We start from the raw sequence: 17,920 nt of genomic DNA, 5'->3' as shown, positions 1-17,920 counted from the left end.
TTGTCTGGTATGCATATGCATCTGGTTTGCATATGCATGAATAATTAGGGAATAAATGGAAAGCGTTGGTGACATTGCTTTATTCTTTGTTTTACATTAAAATGATGCATGGTAAGGCGTGCTGTGGCACGTCTTGATTTACCACATCCTATGTGCTTGGTTATGTTTGCGGACACAGGGAGGTGTAACAGTTTAACTTTAGTCCGTCCCCTCGCCCCGACAAGGGCGCGAACCAGGGACCCTCTGCACACATCAACAACAGTCACCCACGAAGCATCGTTACCCATCGCTCCACAAAAGCCACGGCCCATGCAGAGCAAGGGGAACCACTACTTCAAGGTCTCAAAGCGAGTGACGTCCCCGATTGAAACGCTATTAGCGTGCACCACCGCTAACTAGCTAGCCATTTCACATCGGTTACAGAGGCATGAAGAGCAACACCAGTCATATAATGTCAAAGCAAGCTGGTTTTTCCAGGAGGCTGCTGACAGAAGGATGGTTCATAATAATGTCTGGAACAGCGCAAGTGGAATGGCATCCAACACTTGGAAACCATGTGTTTGATTTATTTGATAGCATTCCACCCATTCCGCTCTAGCCATTACCACAAGCACGTCCTCCCCAGTTAATGTTCCAGCAACCTCCTGTGCTGGTTTTGCGGTAAACGGAACTAGCTGGGTAAATTGAAATAACGCCATTATTCGCTTAGTCATATTGGTCCATGACACATTATTACAGAACATGAGGTACAGTTACCTCCATGTTTTCTTTGTGGTAACAGGGTTATTTTGGTTTCTTATTCTGTATCAGATAATGTGTATTTATTAAGGATCCTCATTACTCTTCCTGGGGTCCAGCAACATACAACATACAGTAATGTGATAATGGTGATAAGGTTCTTTGTAACTGAGCCGGTAGAGCACGGCAGTTGCAATGCCAAGAAATGTGGGTTTGATTCCAACCACACGTAAAATGTATTTGGACTTTTTTGCTCATTTAGCAGACACTCTTATCCAGAGCGACTTACAAGTTAAGTGCCTTGCTGAAGGGCACGTTAACATAGCTTTCACCTAGTCGGCTTGGGGATTCGAACCAGCAACTTTTTACTTACTGGTCCAACGCTCTTAACCGCTAGGGTACCTACCACCGGGTATACTGTCGATTATACTGTCCAAGTCGATTGGAGAACAGCGTCTGCTAAATGGCATATATCATATATAATGTGAACAGTCAGTTACCTGACTATATTTAAAGGAAGATAACAGCTGTGTGTTCATCACATGTAGCCTATATAATATGCAACCAGATTCCCCCTGAAATACCTCCTCCTTAAATAAATGTCTTAATTACTTTTTATGATTTAAATACAATCAGGATGTGATTCTTTTTTAAATAGAGGGAGGCTGTTTTGTATTCCTGGTGAGGCGGTTGCCACGACACATTGATTTAATTCAGAGTTCAAATGTGCTTTCACTGACCTCTAGAGATGCAGATTCCCTGATGGGTTGTTCCCACTAGCTTTCAACTTCCACCACCCACACACACACTGTTTGCATAAGGAACATTTGCACAATGTCTTCATTGTCGCCCTGACCTGACATGTTTCAAATAAAATATTCTCACTAAGGTAGACTTGTGTGTTTTTAGTTTGAGGCCATGCAGACCTTGCATGTTTTGCATGAAAAAACGGACAAATATAATATTAAATAAAAAGGGATTTTTGAATGTGTTTGACATGCTTCATTATTTTATTACTGAATTGATTACACATTGTGCATAATGTCCTAATGTTCCAGATAGCAGCATGGCTAAGTGCACATTATTGCTTTAAATACCGGTAGTCTATCTATGTACTTTTAATTGGTGTAGAGAAAATTACTAGTTCGAACTGAATAGAGTAGCCTTGCCTCTCTGTCTAATTGACCCAGTCAGAACCATAGAATAACATGAAATTATAGGTTCTCTATGGCATTATAGCTCTTCTATGGTCAGACACTTGTGACTGTAGTGTTAGGAGTAGTTTCTCCCCAGTACCTCCACTCAGTGGTCTACCTCTTAGTCCTTCCCTGGTTAAAGGCTGACAGATATTCCCGAACCATTCATTCCAACAACCTCCTTTAAGGCCTTCTATAGCACACTCTACATCACCACCCATCATCATTTTATCCAAAGCGACTTACAGCCACTCGTGCATACATTTTACATATGGGTGACCTCAGAATTTGAACTAACCACTAACCTAGCATTACAAGCACCACACTCTACCAACTGAGCTACACAAGACCACAACTGATTCTGCCCAAGTGGTGACCAGCAATGCAAACATCCACTTTGCCCAGTGCCACTATCGAGAACCCCGTGCTGGAAATCACAGGAATTCATTCCAGATGGCACCCTACTTCCTACATGTTGCACTACTTTTGACCAGAGCCCTGTAGGGACAGAGCACTATATAGGGAATAGGGTTCCATTGGGATGCAGAATTGGACAGAGCAGGAAGGGTTTGACTTAAATCCCTCTTCTTTATTTTGAGTTATGAGGTGTTGTACTTTTTGCTTATTGGGTTTTTCCAGATTCAGTATACATGTGCTCAGTATTTGAATGATATTACAAATTTCACAGTGATTTTAACGCAAATAAATTTTTATGTACACATATTTCGGTCAGCCACATTTAAAGTATATTCTCTTCATGCAGCACAGTCCTTAACGACACAGTAGTATCCTTTATCTTATTGCTGTAGGCTGGTAAATATAGCGTGTAGTGTTACATCACTGTTATAACTCAGTAGCTCGGTCAAGGAGAAAAATGACCAAGCAGGCTCAGAGTCATCAGCAGCCTCCGAGATTACTCCTCACGTCCCCGCAAACCACTTCACCTCCCCGCAAACGACCTCACACAACAGACAGAGGGGACGGGCCACACATAAATATCATCTGCTTTTGGGGACATGTGCGATGATCTTGCATACATGAAATGTGGCATGATATGCAGCTAGACTATAGGCTATAGCGGGGTTCCCTAACTGTGTGCCGATTTTGTTACGCAGATTTTTTCCCCTCCAAGTTTTCTCAGCAAAACAAATGTAATAATATACATATACGTATATACACTATCGTTCAAAAGTTTGGGGTCACTTAGAAATGTCCTTGTTTTTGGAAGAAAAGCAAATTTTTTTGTCCATTAAAATAACATCAAATTGATCAGAAATACAGCGTAGACACTGTTAATATTGTAAATGGGTATTGTAGCTGGAAACAGCTGATTTATAATGGAATATCTACATAGGCGTACAGAGGCCCATTATCAGCAAACATCACTCCTGTGTTCCAATGACACGTTGTGTTAGCTAATCCAAGTTGATCATTTTAAAAGGCTTGATCATTAGAAAACACTTTTGCAATTATGTTAGCACAGCTGAAAACTTTTGTTCTGATTAAAGAAGGAATAAAACTGGCCTTCTTTAGACTAGTTGAGTATCTGGAGCATCAGCATTTGTGGGTTCGATTACAGGAACAAAATGGCCAGAAACAAAGCACTTTCTTCTGAAACTCGTCAGTCTATTCTTGTTCTGAGAAATTAAGGCTATTCCATGCGAGAAATTGTCAAGAAACTGAAGATCTCGTGGAGATCTGAAGATCTCACGCTGTGTACTTCTCCCTTCACAGAACAGCGCAAACTGGCTCTAACCAGAATAGAAAGAGGATTGGGAGGCCCCGGTGCACAACTGAGCAAGAGGACAAGTACATTAGAGTTTCTAGTTTGAGAAACAGACGCCTTACAAGTCCTCAACTGGCAGCTTCATTAAATAGTACCTGTGAAACACCAGTCTCAAAGTCAACAGTGAAGAGGCGACTCCGGGATGCTGGCCTTCTCGGCAGAGTTCCTCTGTCCAGTGTCTGTGTTATTTTGCCCATCCTAATCTTAAATTTTTTGGGCCAGTCTGAGATATGGCTTTTTTTTGCAACTCTGCCTGAAAGGGTTCTTTGGCTGTCCCCATAGGAGAACCCTTTGAAGAAACTTTTTTGGTTCCAGGTAGAACCGTTTTTTTTCCCTGGTAGAAGAGCCTTTCCTACAGAGAGTTCTACATGGAACCCAAAAGGGTTCTACATGGAACCAAAAAGGGTTCTCCTATTGGGACAGCTGAAGAACCCTTTTTGGAAACTTTTTGTCTAAGAGTGTGCGACCCACCTCTGTGTGTGGGGGAGCAAAATGATTACAAACTACCCACATTAGAGCAGTCAGTACAATTATCCATGTAGTATAGCCTACATTGTGAAATTCTGTGACAGGATATATCTGTGAATATTTATGGTCAACATGAACCCACAGAAGTGTTTACATATGTAACAGCCTTCTTATGGTAAGGCAGGCAAATGAAGAGCCGTTTGAGAACATCTGTCAGGCCTAATTAGCTTGAGGACAGGATAATCACATGGGGTGATCCATAGCTTCTGTATTGGGCCCCTCAACTGGCAGATGCTCTACATGTATCTCAACATAAATGTGCTAGGCTGTTCTAATATGGACACCGTACAACCAGAATGTTTTATACGTGAGTACACGAATACAGCATGGGATGATGAGGGTTATACCATGTGCAGGCCTTTCTGGGTTATATCATGTGCAGGCCTTTCTGGGTTATACTATGTACAGGCCTTTCTTACTGGGTTATATCATGTGCAGGCCTTTCTGGGTTATACTATGTACAGGCCTTTCTTACTGGGTTATACCATGTGCAGGCCTTTCTGGGTTATACCTTGTGCAGACTGTTATACTATGGGGCGGCAGGTAGCCTAGTGGTTAGAGTGTTGGACTAGTAACCGAGTAGTTGAAAGATCAAATCCCTGATCTGACAAAATAAAAATATGTAATTCTGCCCCTCAACAAGGCAGTTAAGCCACTGTTCATAGGCTGTCATTGAAAAATAATTTGTTCTTAACTGACTTGCCTAGTTAAAAAAAGATTAAATAAAATGCCTTTCTGGGTTATACCATGTACAGGCCTTTCTTACTGGGTTATACCATGTACAGGCCTTTCTTTCTGGGTTATACCATGTGCAGGCCTTTCTTTCTGCGAATGGCAGTGTAAATGTTTGTTTTTATTGTAAAGTACAAGATCGTTTCTGTTGTGATTATGATATATGGCATAGGCCCAAGCAAGCACTGTCATAAAAAATGTAGGCTTACACTGAGCAATTATAATTTTCCAAAACGCAAAGATGTTAGGTGCTGAACGATTTGGCTCTACTTATGCTGTCAACCATTTATATCTACCTATGCTGCACCACTAAGGCATAAAAAAGGCTTGTGGTTTGGATGTTAAAGTACACTTTTCATTTGGAACTGGCTGCCAACACAATGGACTGTGGGAAAGTCAGTACCACCATGAGAACAACAAAAGAGAAAAACAGAACGAATTGTACAAACACTATTTTCACAGCTGAGGTGTTTTGTGTGAACATACTGTACCATTTATTTGACAAATTTGAACAAAAATTGTCTCCATGACAAATGATTGGATGGTCATTTTGAGCTACCATCCGCTGGATTTTGGAGAGTCTTTAGCTGTGAGGCTTGCATGGATCCAATGCTGCTTGTCCATCATGGTTTTCCAAGCCACATGGGTCTTATGTTTGTTCCTTGTATAATTGGATAATGACAAGACTGTAGACGATTTTACATGGGTTCTGTTGGATAGAAACAGCAGCAATGCATCCAAGTCTTCTGGACTCAATCTGCCTCTTCCCTCCACAGTCTTATCTGTCACTATGGTAACCTCTTCATTTATCTCTCTTTCTTTGCAGGCTGTTGAAACCAACCTGGCTTCCAAGGACAGTCACTGGGTATTTGTCAATGAGGTAAGCGAAGATGAGAGTATTTATGTTGATGCTGCTGATAAATCTCTCTCTCGCTTCTTTTCTCTCTCTCTCTTTCTCCTAACTCCTATCTTTGCCTTTCCTCTACACTGAGTATACAAAACATTAGGAGAACCTGCTCTTTCCATGACAGAACGACCAGGTGAATCCAGGTGAAAGCTGTGATCCCTTATTGATGTCACTTGTTAAATCCACTTCAATCGGTGTAGATGAAGGGGGGGGACAGGTTAAGTAATGATTTTTAAACCTTGAGACAATCAGAGGGTGAATGGGGAAGACAAATGATGTAAGTGTCTTTGAACTGGATATGGTTGTAGGAGTCAGGTGCACCGGTTTGAGTGTGTCAAGAACTCCAATGCTGCTGTGTTTTTTACACTCAATAGAATGGTCCAACACCCAAAGGACATCCAGACAACCTGACACAACTGTGGGAAGCATTGGAGTCAACATGGGCCAGCATCCCTGTGGAACGCTTTCGACACCTTGTAGAGTCCATGGCCCGACGAATTGATCCTGTCCTGAGGGCAAAAGAGGGTGCAACTCCATATTAATAAGGTGTTCCTAATGTTTTGTACACTCAGTGTATATACCCACAACAACTGCACGAAGCCAATAACAGTGAGTTGACGATCAAGGGAACTGCTAGACGCATCGAGTAGATCAGTAGTCGCTTACAGTTCTACAGCACCTTGCATTGTGTGTGTCTCACATCCTTCAGTCACTCTGCACCCTGATAGAGCTCTAACAAAATATGTGCTCATTGTTTGATACAACAAAACTCCTGCACCATTATGAAGATGTGGCCAAAATTGCACTTGAAATTCCCCAATAAGAAAGAGACATGACAGTTCCAATTTAGTTACATAATTTCCTTGATCGATTTCCACATCATAGATTTCTCTCTGGACTCAACTATAATTGTACTTGTGTGTTCTCTCGTTACAAGCGTTGCCAATTGGCTAAGGATTCCTAAAAGTTTCCTCTCTGTTGTTTCAATTTCAATATGCCTGAGTCTCCCACATCCACTTCAGACATCTTTTAAGCATTTGCAGTTATGTAAAAACCCTTCTCATTTTTTAAATGATAAATGGCAAACTGTCATCTCTTGTTTAATGTGGTAATTTCGGCAAAAGTGTTGCTCCTATGAGTGCGTCCAAAATGGAAGTATTTTCCCTATATAGTGTACTACTTTTGACCAGAGGCCTATGGGCCCTGGGTCCAGGTCAAAAGTAGTACACGATAGGGATTAGGGTGCCATTTGGCACTCATACCTAGGTCTTAGCCATAGACATAGTCTGGGTCTCTGTACCACTAGGACGCCACACTTGTTTTTCAGCAGTAACTGTGCTCGAAGCAGAGTCAGACAGTGGCCCTGTCCCAATAGCCATACTAGCTTACTAAATAGTATCAAAAAAATTACATTTTGTAGTGTGTGAAATTTTGAAAGTAGTCCTCCAAATGCATTATTTAATGCCCGATTGCGTAGACTCCTGCCATTTGTTTATTTTGGTAGAGTATGTCAATTTATCTGATTATCAGCTTTTGTCAAACACGCGAGTCAGAAAAGATGAGTGAATTCTACTAGATCAAACACTGAATATAGTATGCAGTTTAAGAATGTAGTACACTAGTATTAGTATTCGGATGCGGCCAATGTCTCAAAGACATCTACCCAGGTCTCAGTATGCCGGCTCTAACACTGTGCTGATGTAAACAACCCTGCCCTTTAATCCAGCCTGTTCATAGGAGGCCAATTAAAAGTAGCAGGGTCTGCTCAGAATGCAGCCAGGCAGCAGTAGAGAGAGTTGATGAGGGTTTGAGAGTACTGTAGCTGCAGGTGTACTGGCCTCCTGTGGAGCTGGAGCTGCCTCGCCCAGACTGCCCAATGGCGGGCAGAGAGCCGTGGTTGTTGTGATGTCACAGCCTACCAGAGATAAGTCTTATTTATTATTATGAGTGTTCCTAATGTTCGCTGATGCCGGGAAAGTGGGAATGGGGGGAGATGGCGCAGCGGCAGATGGTGCTTTAATCGATTTTGTGTTTGTGTGTTGCCGGTGTGTAAAACGAAGGCAGACGTCGTGCTGGTTTGTGTTGCTGAGTGATTTGCCTGTCACTTACATCTACACATGGCATGGTATATTATACAGTGTTATATTGTGTTTCCATTAAGCTAATTTGTGTATGTTAGTATACTCCAGTTATTGTCATTGTGAGCCCGCATCAGAAATGGGTGAAACGTCTTCTGTACATAATCTGAAAATATAATGAGGAGGAAGTCTCTCTGTTCTTTTTAACAACTCAAAGATATTTTCAAGTTAACAATCCAAGTTCATGAATAATTTAATGAACACATGAAAATGAAATTTTATTTTGTTGGTCTTATCTCTCTTCTCTTCGTGAAATATTCCTTTACAAAAATGTGTTGGAAAATGAATCCAGAGGCATTTTTACTTATATTAGTATTATCTATGTCTGCAGTCTAGAATGGTTATTCTGCTCTTTGAAACCCCACATACACATCAACGTTAAAGAGAAAGAAAGTACAATTCGGTGGATATACAACAGTCAAAAGTTTGGACACACCTACTCATTCAAGGGTTTTTCTTTATTTTTACTATTTTCTACATTGTAGAATTAATCAAAACTATGAAATAACACATATGGAATCATGTAGTAACCAAGACTTCAAGTAACAGACACATCTCAACATCAACTGTTCAGAGGAGACTGCGCGAATCAGGCCTTCATGGTTGATTTGCTGCAAAGAAAGCACTACTAAAGGACACAAATAAGAAGAAGAGAATTGCTTGGGCCCAGAAACACAAGCAATGGACATTAGACCGGTGGAAATCTGTCCTTTGGTCTGATGAGTCCAAATTTGAGAGTTTTGGTTCCAACCACCATGCCTTTGTGAAACGCAGAGTAGGTGAACAGATGATCTCTTCATGTGTGGTTCCCACCATGAAGCATGGAGGAGGTGGTGTGATGGTGTGGGGGTGCTTTGCTGGTGACACTGTCAGTGATTTATTTAGAATTCAAGGCACACTTAACCAGCATGGATACGTCAGCATTGCGCAGCGATACCGGCCGTGCTGCTGGCCGTGCAGCGATACCGGCCGTGATACTGGCCTTGCTGCTGCTCCAGTTTCAACTGTTCTGCCTGCGTCTATGGAACCCTGACCTGTTCACCGGACGTGCTACCTGTCCCAGACCTGCTGTTTTCAACTCTCTAGAGACAGCAGGAGCGGTGGAGATACTCTCAATAATTGGCTATGAAAGGCCAACAGACATTTACTCCTGAGGTGCTGACTTGTTGCACCCTCAACAACTACTGTGATTATTATTATTTGACCATGCTGGTCATTTATGAACATTTGAACATCTTGGCCATGTTCTGTTATAATCTCCACCCGGCACAGCCAGAAGAGGACTGGCCACCTCTCATAGCATGGTTCCTCTCTAGGGTTCTTCCTAGGTTTTGGCCTTTCTAGGAAGTTTTTCCTAGCCACCGTGCTTCTACACCTGCATTGCTTGCTGTTTGGGGTTTTAGGCTGGGTTTCTGTACAGCACTTTGATATATCAGCTGATGTAAGAAGGGCTATATAAATACATTTGATTTGATACGCCATACCATCTGGTTTGCGCTTAGTGGGACTATCATTTGTATTTCAACAGGACAATGACCCAACACACCAGGCTGTGTAAGGGTTATTTGACTAAGAAGGAGAGTGATGGAGTGCTGCATCAGATGACATGGCCTCCACAATCGTCCGACCTCAACCCAATTGAGATGGTTTGGGATGATTTGGACCGCAGAGTGAAGGAAAAGCAGCCAACAAGTGCTCAGCATATGTTCCTTCAAAATTCCTTCAAGACTTATGGAAAAGCATTCCAGGTGAAGCTGGTTGAGAGAATGCCAACTCAAATATAAAATATATTTTTAGTTTAACAATTTTTTGGTTACTCCATGAATCCATATGTGTTATTTCATAGTTTTGATGTCTTCACTATTTTACAATGGTGAAAATAGTAAAAATACCCATGGAATGAGTAGGTGTGTCCAAACCTTTGACGGATACTGTATATATATAAAAGATCTGAAGGTAAAAAGATCTGAAGGTAAAAATATATATATATATATATTTTTTTTAGCCTTCAGATCTTTTTTGTTGTTGTTTAATTACATTTCGTATCAGTCAAACAGAATAAGAAAAATGATTCTAAATATACATTTCAAAGTCTTATGATATCGATTTTCTTTGAAGAGAGATTACTGTAGATCAGAATTTTCTTTCCAGAGTTGTCTAGAAACACGTACTGTGAGTAGCGTGCACTGTTCATTTATCTTCAATAATTATGTTTCTTTTGAGGCTGCTTTTTCAAAACTATTTATAGTTTTTCCGTCAGAACGAGAAAATATGTTTACTTCATAATGTATTGCATGTTATGTTTCTAGTACAACTATACTGCACTCTCACCCTGCAGTATGTAGCTAGCTTTTCCTAGCTGAGACACTCTAACCTTGGTGTTGTACTATCAGACAGATCCTCCTGAACACTGCTGTAGCTTCACCTTAATTATTCATCTGATACAGAGAGTTTAGAGGCCCAGGCTAAGATCAACACTACTATGTCTACATAAACATGAGTCTTTATGGAAGAGTCTTCATGGACATGGACAGTTGTGTGCTCCATCAAAATATCCTTCTGTTATAAGTCCATAGTCTATCGCCCATCGTCCATCTCCTGGGCCACTCTCCTGTCTGGAGCTTGAGATTCTAGAGTAGGTCAGCTCCAGTCTTCAGGACTGTTGGATAACCAGATGGTCTGTCCTGGGGGTCGGCAGGATAGAGGCCCAGCCTGTACAGCACCTGAAGATGTTGGACACATCGGAGTGTGAAATCAGGAGGGGCATGTGAGGCCAGGAGAAGAGAGCGCTAACACTAACCCCCAACCCGCCCAGATCTGCACTGATGTGGGAATGAAACAATTAAATTTAATGGGAAAAAGATGTTCACAGTTGACACATCCAGTAGGATGCTCTGTACTGCGCTGCTGTACGTAAACTTTTCTTCGGGGGATAGACGGAGGCAAAGTCATTGTTATCCGTCGGGTGACTGGTTGATCCTTATTGGGGGCATCACTTCGAGCCCCTAGCAAAACACAAAACAATGGCGGACAATTTCTCTCCCCTCGGACAGAGATATTAGAGAAAGTAAAAGATAGGAATCCCAATGGGTAATGAACGGAGGAACCTCACCCAGTAGACTGTCAACCAAACGTGTTCAAGTTGTCATGCTGCATCATGCGGTTGCTAAGCTAATCATCACACAAACTCTTCTCCAAGTCAGGGTATGTGCCGTGTTCACATGCTAGGATTAACAAACTCCCACATTTTTGACTAGCTAACTGGTTGAAAGCGGCACGTGTATAATTACAACTAGTTAGCAAGTCGGACATTTTCGAGTTTCCTATTTCCAACTAGCACGTGAACGCAGCATTAGTCAAGAAATTTTCCTATTTTCTTTAAACGTACACTATACAGTATATACAAAAATATGGCTATTTCAGCCACACCCGTTGCTGACTAGTGTATAAAATTAAGCACACATACATGCATTCTCCATAGACAAAAATTGGCAGTAGAATGCCCTTACTGAAGAGCTCAGTAACTTTCAACATGGCACCGTCGTAGGATGTCAAGTCATTTCGTCAAATTTCTGCCCTGCTAGAACTGCCCCCGTCAACTGCAAGTGCTCAGCCGCGAAGTGGTAGACCACACAAGCTCACAGAACAGAACCGCCAAGTGCTGAAGCGTCTAGCATGTAAAAAAAAGTATGTTTTTGGTTGCAACACTCACTACCGAGCATTTCACTACACCCACAATAATATCTGCTAAACACATGTGACAAATAACATTTGATTTGAGTTCCAAACTGCCTCTGGAAGCAACATCAGCACAAGAACTGTTCGTCGGGAGCTTAATAAAATGGGCTTCCATGGCCGAGCAGCCGCCGCACACAAGCCTAAGATCACCATGCACAATGCCAAGCCTCGGCTGAAGTGGTGTAAAGCTTGCCGACATTGGGCTCTGGAACAGAGGAAACACGTTCTCTGGAGTGATGAATCACGCTTCACCATCTGGACAAATCTGGGTTTGACGGATGCCAAGAGAACGTTACTTGCCCCAATGCATTGTGCCAACTGTAAAGTTTGGTGGATGAGGAATAATGGTCTGGGGCTGTTTTTATTGGTTCGGTCTAGGCCCCTTAGTTTGACTGAATGGAAATCTTAACGCTACAGCATACAATGACATTCTAGACTAGTCAGTGCTTCCAACTTTGTGGCAACATTTTGGGGAAATCCCTTTCCTGTTTCAGCATGAAGATTCCCCCTTGCACAAAGCGAGGTTCACACAGAAGTTGTTTGCCGAGACCGGTGTGGAAGAACTTTACTGGCCTGCACAGAGCCCGGACCTCAACCCTATCGGAAACCTTTGGGAATTGGAACGTCGACTGCGAGCCAGGCCTAATCGCCAAACATCAGTGCCCGACCTCACTAACGCTCTTGTGGCTGAATTGAAGTAAATCCCCTCAGCAATGTTCCAACATCTAGTGGAAAGCCTTCCCATGACTTTGGAATGAGATGTTCTACGAGAAGGTGTCCACATACCTTTGGTTATGTAGTGTATGTAATGCCACGATTCCAAAGCTATACGATATTACATAGAACAAGTTAATTATCTCACATCTCAGAAAAAATGTGTAATGTTGTACTTCCTGTAACGAAATTCATACTATTGTTGTGTTTTTGAGCTAACGCCCAATTGACTCCCATTCACTCCTTGAAGGAAAGCTCTCCTTGTCCCAGAATCGCCCAGAACGCACCATGCGGCTCATTGATGATGCATGGGCAAAATTCACAATGGGCGTTCATTTCCAATGGAGTGTCTTATCTCCTCAAAAGTATCTCTCCCTCGGATCTAAAACGTGCCTTTGTCTGTGGTAACTGGTGACAACCCTAAAACCAGTACTAACCACCAACTTCAATGAGAGTTACTTTAAAATTAAAATACATCTAATAGTACCGTACCCCAATAATATTGTTGAATAACATTGTCGCCGAGAAGGGCTTGTTAGCTAGCCACAGGGTTTGAATCATCTTAGCTGTTTTCTATAAAAGCTCAGCTAGCTAAGCTAAGATAGCTAACATTAGCTAAACTGCGCCTGGACTCAGGAGCTACTAGACATGTCACATAGGCTTCAGGAGCCAGCTGGTTAGATATTATTCAACCATGGGCAACAACATCTGGCTACTAGTTTATTTTCACCAAAATATGTTAAACTCATAGCTAGTTTTTCCAGTGACCACTGCATTTAGAAGGATATCTACTGACTGAAATGTAGCTAGCTAGCATGCTGGCTCACATTGGCCAAGCAGTAACCAATTGCTAACTATCACAGTTAGCTAATCGTGGATGCCAAACGACTCCGCTAGCTAGACTCAGGAGCCCACTGGTTAGACATGATAACACCACGGACAACAATAACTGGTGACTAATTCGTTTTCAGACAAATATGTTCAACTCATATTTAGTGTAGTTTATCCACTCACTGCATTTAGGAGGCTAGCTAAATTACTGAAATGTAGCTAGCTAGAACACTAAAGGCAGTAGCCACTACTAGCCAACTAATTGTGGATTTGATACATTTGGGCCAGCTTGCTCATATCAAGCAACAGACAGTTTGTGGAAAGGAAAAATCTGTGTGATGTCACACACCCAAAAAAGGCTTAACCAATCACCCGATGTAGCTCATTAATGTATGGTTATCCTATGAAAGCAAATGTTGCATACTATACACCATATACCCTATTAGCTATGACAGGGTGAAAAACTACAACCAAAAAAGAATATGTCCCCAGATTTAACAAAAACAAAAAATCTGTGTATAAAACTTTGGCATCTTTATATACTGTATATGGACAAAATACCAATGTGATGATGAGTAAAACATTACCCACACTGCTTCAATGTATTATTTTTATTAGAGCATCTGCCATTGAATAATTTGTCAGCTCAGAGTTTTGTGATGAGATATTATTTTTTAAAGCTGTGACCAGCATTTATTTCCTCCATATCACATTATAGTTGTAGGGTAAATTAACCATGCATCACTGCCAAATGGTCAGTACCAGATGTGTCTGTTATTATTATCATGTCATGCGAGAATCCTCTCTCTGATTGATGCAGAAGTGATACAGAACCGTAGGCTTCCCTGCTGCTTCAGACAAAAATGGGGTGGTATCCCGGGATACAGATTCACCATTAAGTTTGCTTTTTAGTCCAGAACTAGGTTTAATCTCTATCCAGGAAGCCACCTTTGAGGTGTGCCTGACAGTGTCAGGAATCAGGAGTCAGGACATGCCAGGCCAGGCAAAGTGTAGACTGGAATTGTGCAAGCCTGCCTGGGTTCATTCCCCAGTCCCACAGGGCTGAGTGAAGCCCAAGCCAGCAGAAAATACGATAAAAACAAACAAAGTCTGAGAAGACAAGCCAACAGCTGAGGTGGTGGGGTGAGCAGGGAGCCGGGGGCCAGGGGCTTGCAGTGGCTGACTAGCACATATCCAGGGGGTGGATGCGGCGGATGAGATGATGGGGCCTTGGACCGGATGGGTCTCCCAGGCAGGAGCTCAGAGTTTGCCTGCAGGCTGAGTGAGCACTGTGATGTAAACAGCAAGCAGACCCAAGGAAATAGGAGGTGAAGGAAGAAGCTCTTTCACCACGCAGCAAAGCATCCATATTCATACTCATCGGAGAGATTTCTTCTTAGGACACAGCTCTTGCAGCACTGCCACCTGCTGAGACTGAGGCTGTCCTAATATGGTCACCGTACACAGGGACTCTGTCCACCTTGTCATAGTTGGTAGTCTGTAGTAACAGGCAGGACAGTTTTTGTTTCACCTTTTTTTATGCTGTAACATGTCTCTCCTTCTTTCCTCTTGTCTCTCCTTCTCCCCTTCTCTTCCCCTCTCCTCCTCTCCACTTCTCTACCCCTCTCCTCCTCTCCACTTCTCTACCCCTCTCCTCCTCTCCCTTTCTCTACCCCTCTCCCCTTATCTTCCGCTTTCCTCCTCTCCCCTTCTCTCCCCCTCTCCCCTTCTCTTCCCCTCCCCTCTCCTCTTCTCTACCCTCTCCCCTACCCTCTCCCCTTCTCTTCCCCTCTCCTCCTCTCCCCTCCTCACCCTTCTCCCCCTCTCTCCCTTCGTCTCCCTTTCTCACCCCCTCTCCCCTTCTCTTCTCTTCCCCTCTCCTCTTCTCTACCCTCTCCCCTACCCTCTCCCCTTCTCTTCCCCTCTCCCTCTCTCCCCTTCTCTACCCCTCTCCTCCTCTCCCCTCCTCACCCTTCTCCCCCTCTCTCCCTTCTTCTCCCTTTCTCACCCCCTCTCCCCTTCTCTTCTCTTCCCCTCTCCTCTTCTCTACCCTCTCCCCTTCTCTTCCCCTCTCCCTCTCTCCCCTTCTCTACCCCTCTCCTCCTCTCCCCTCCTCACCCTTCTCCCCCTCTCTTCCCTTCTTTCCCCTTCTGTCTGTAGGAGATCAGTGACACTGAGATCATGGAGCTGGCCCACAGTGCATTGGGGCGGATGACAGTGATTCGTCAGATCTTCCCGCTGTGGAGGGACAGCAGCGTGCGCTGCATGAGGAACAACCACCGCATTTCCTCCTTGCTCTGTGACCCCCAGGAAGGATACTTACAGTCACTTGAGGTCAGTTCAACAAGGGGCCTTTTTATGCACCTTCACATCAAGGCCAGTGGTCTTATATCCCTAGGGTCAAGCATCTTTCCTGGCCCTGTAACCTGACCAGGGGTCCGAGTCCTGAGTTATTCCTGTCAGGAGATTTGGTCAGGAAAAATTGTCAGTCCCCACATATCATATTCAGAGCCAAATTACAGTTGCTCTTTACTAATATCTTCAAGGCCGATCATAACAAATACATAAGAAACAACAATTATGTATATCGAAGAAATGTTAGCGCTGTACCCATGTCTACTTTTGCTGTTATCTGATGCTGCCTCTGGGGGTGAGGTCAGTGACTCCTATCACATGTCACGTCAGGTACAGCCCCAGAATGTCTGTTTAGAGTATCACTGAGCATATGACCTGGGGGCCTCTGAAGGTCAACAGCACCTATAGTTTATCTCCCATTGAGTGATAATGGATGATGAGATGTTACACAAGGCTGTGCCATTGACATGTGGTGGGATACAGTGACAGCTTTTGGAGGCCTGTAGGACAGATAAGGAAGAGTTGGTTGAGAGCATAGATATATAATCACTAGAAGGGACTTAGACCCATTGAATGGGGATTCCAATTCTAGAGATTATATTTCTATGGTTGAGAAGACCAGGAGGCAAGAGAGAAGTTAGATCTGTCATTCCTATTGACTCATTAGTTGTTTTGCTTTCAGTCCCCTGAGTCTCCTAATACTATTTCAGACTGAACTTCCCATTCATAGTAGTTATTTTAGTTTACTCATCCAAGCAACCTACACTTTATTCCTAAGAATCCAACAAATAATAATCTGAGATTCTCGTAAACTTGGAGTAAACACTGTGTAATCACTGCCTGCAGTTTATGACAATAATATGTTTTTGAGTATGTTACCCCTTAACAGTAACAGCAGAGGAAGCAACACAAGTACTATATGATGACAAAGTTATCAAAGATTCCTCTTTGATATGGCAGCTAGATAGCAGCTAGACATTCTCAGCCAAACCACTCAACGATATCACATGCATGCTGCTCTCTGACATCCCTCCCCTCTGTTCCACCTTCATGTAACCAGAGGTGTCTCTGACTGAAAACCTCCTTGAACCCACCTGAACTCTCGCCATCGCTAACCGTTAACAGATGGCCCAAATCCTCCAGGGGCTCTTATCTCAATAATTAATGCAAAAGAGGGTTAAACACTCTTTGATGGTAAATCACCCTCATGACAAGGAAAATGCTGGTTCACGGTGCCGGCGAAACCCCATCAGCAGTCTGTCGCTGAATTTGCACTTTTAACACTACTATATCTAGTTCTCAAACCCTGGAAAGCTGTAAATTATCCATGTATTAACAAATTAGCCATATGCATTTCTTCACTCTGTCGGTACACTGGCACACAGCAAGTCACCTCCATAATGCAGTGATTCACTCCACTTCTATGGGTGGGATGAGTATGACTGAGATCACAGAACTCTCGATGGAGACTTCTAACGGGGTCACTTGTTGCTGATCTCTGGTTGAACATGTTGTGATAGTGAAGCAATAAGAAGGTTATCATCAAAACACAGAAACAGGAAAGGACACAACTAACAACAAGGCAGAGGGGAGGACAGAAGTGATAAGGGAGTAAACATGCAGAGTTGTTGCTGTTGTTGTTGAATGCTCATCCAGAAGTGGCACTCCTAGTGGCCGGCGACTTTAATGCAGGAAAAAGTCAATCCGTTTTACCTCATTTCGACCAGCATGTCAAAGGAACCAAAGGGAAAAAAACTCTAGACCACCTTAACTCCACACACAGAGATGCGTACAAAGCTTTCCCTCACCCTCCATTTGGCAAATCTGACCACAATTCTATCCTCCTGATTCCTGCTTACAAGCAAAAACTCAAGCAGGAAGTACCAGTGACTCGCTCAACATGGAAGTGGTCAGATGATGTGGATGCTAAGCAACAGGAATGTTTTGCTAGCACAGACTGGAATATGTTTCGGGATTCATCCGATGGCATTGAGGAGTATACCACATCAGTCACCGGCTTCATCAATAAGTGTATCGATGACGTCGTCCCTACAGAGACCGTACGTACATATCCCAACCAGAAGCCATGTAGTACAGGCATCTGCACTGAGGTAAAGGGCTGCCGCTTTTAGGGAGCTGGACACTAATCCGGCCGATTATAAGAAATCCCGCAATGCCCTCTGAAGAATATTCAAACAGGCAAAGCTTCAATACAGGACTAAGACTGAATCCTACTACACCGGCTCTGACGCTCGTC

General features: G+C 43.1%; 1 protein-coding gene across 2 annotated transcripts in view; it reads left to right on the top strand.

Annotated features, from left to right (window-relative positions):
* Nucleotides 1-17,920, top strand: part of grid1b (glutamate receptor, ionotropic, delta 1b) — a 426,632-nt gene that overhangs the window by 341,325 nt on the left and 67,387 nt on the right. For both annotated transcript variants that reach the window (XM_055897543.1, XM_055897462.1), the window contains exons 5-6: nt 5,807-5,860; nt 15,469-15,642. In XM_055897543.1, coding sequence (XP_055753518.1) covers nt 5,807-5,860; nt 15,469-15,642 — 228 coding nt within the window. The remainder of the gene's footprint in view (nt 1-5,806; nt 5,861-15,468; nt 15,643-17,920) is intronic.

The sequence above is a fragment of the Salvelinus fontinalis genome, chromosome 1, assembly GCF_029448725.1.
Source record: "Salvelinus fontinalis isolate EN_2023a chromosome 1, ASM2944872v1, whole genome shotgun sequence".
Lineage (NCBI taxonomy): Eukaryota > Metazoa > Chordata > Actinopteri > Salmoniformes > Salmonidae > Salvelinus > Salvelinus fontinalis.
The sequence above is the reverse complement of the archived record's forward strand: the minus strand, read 5'-3'. Positions and strand labels throughout refer to the sequence as shown.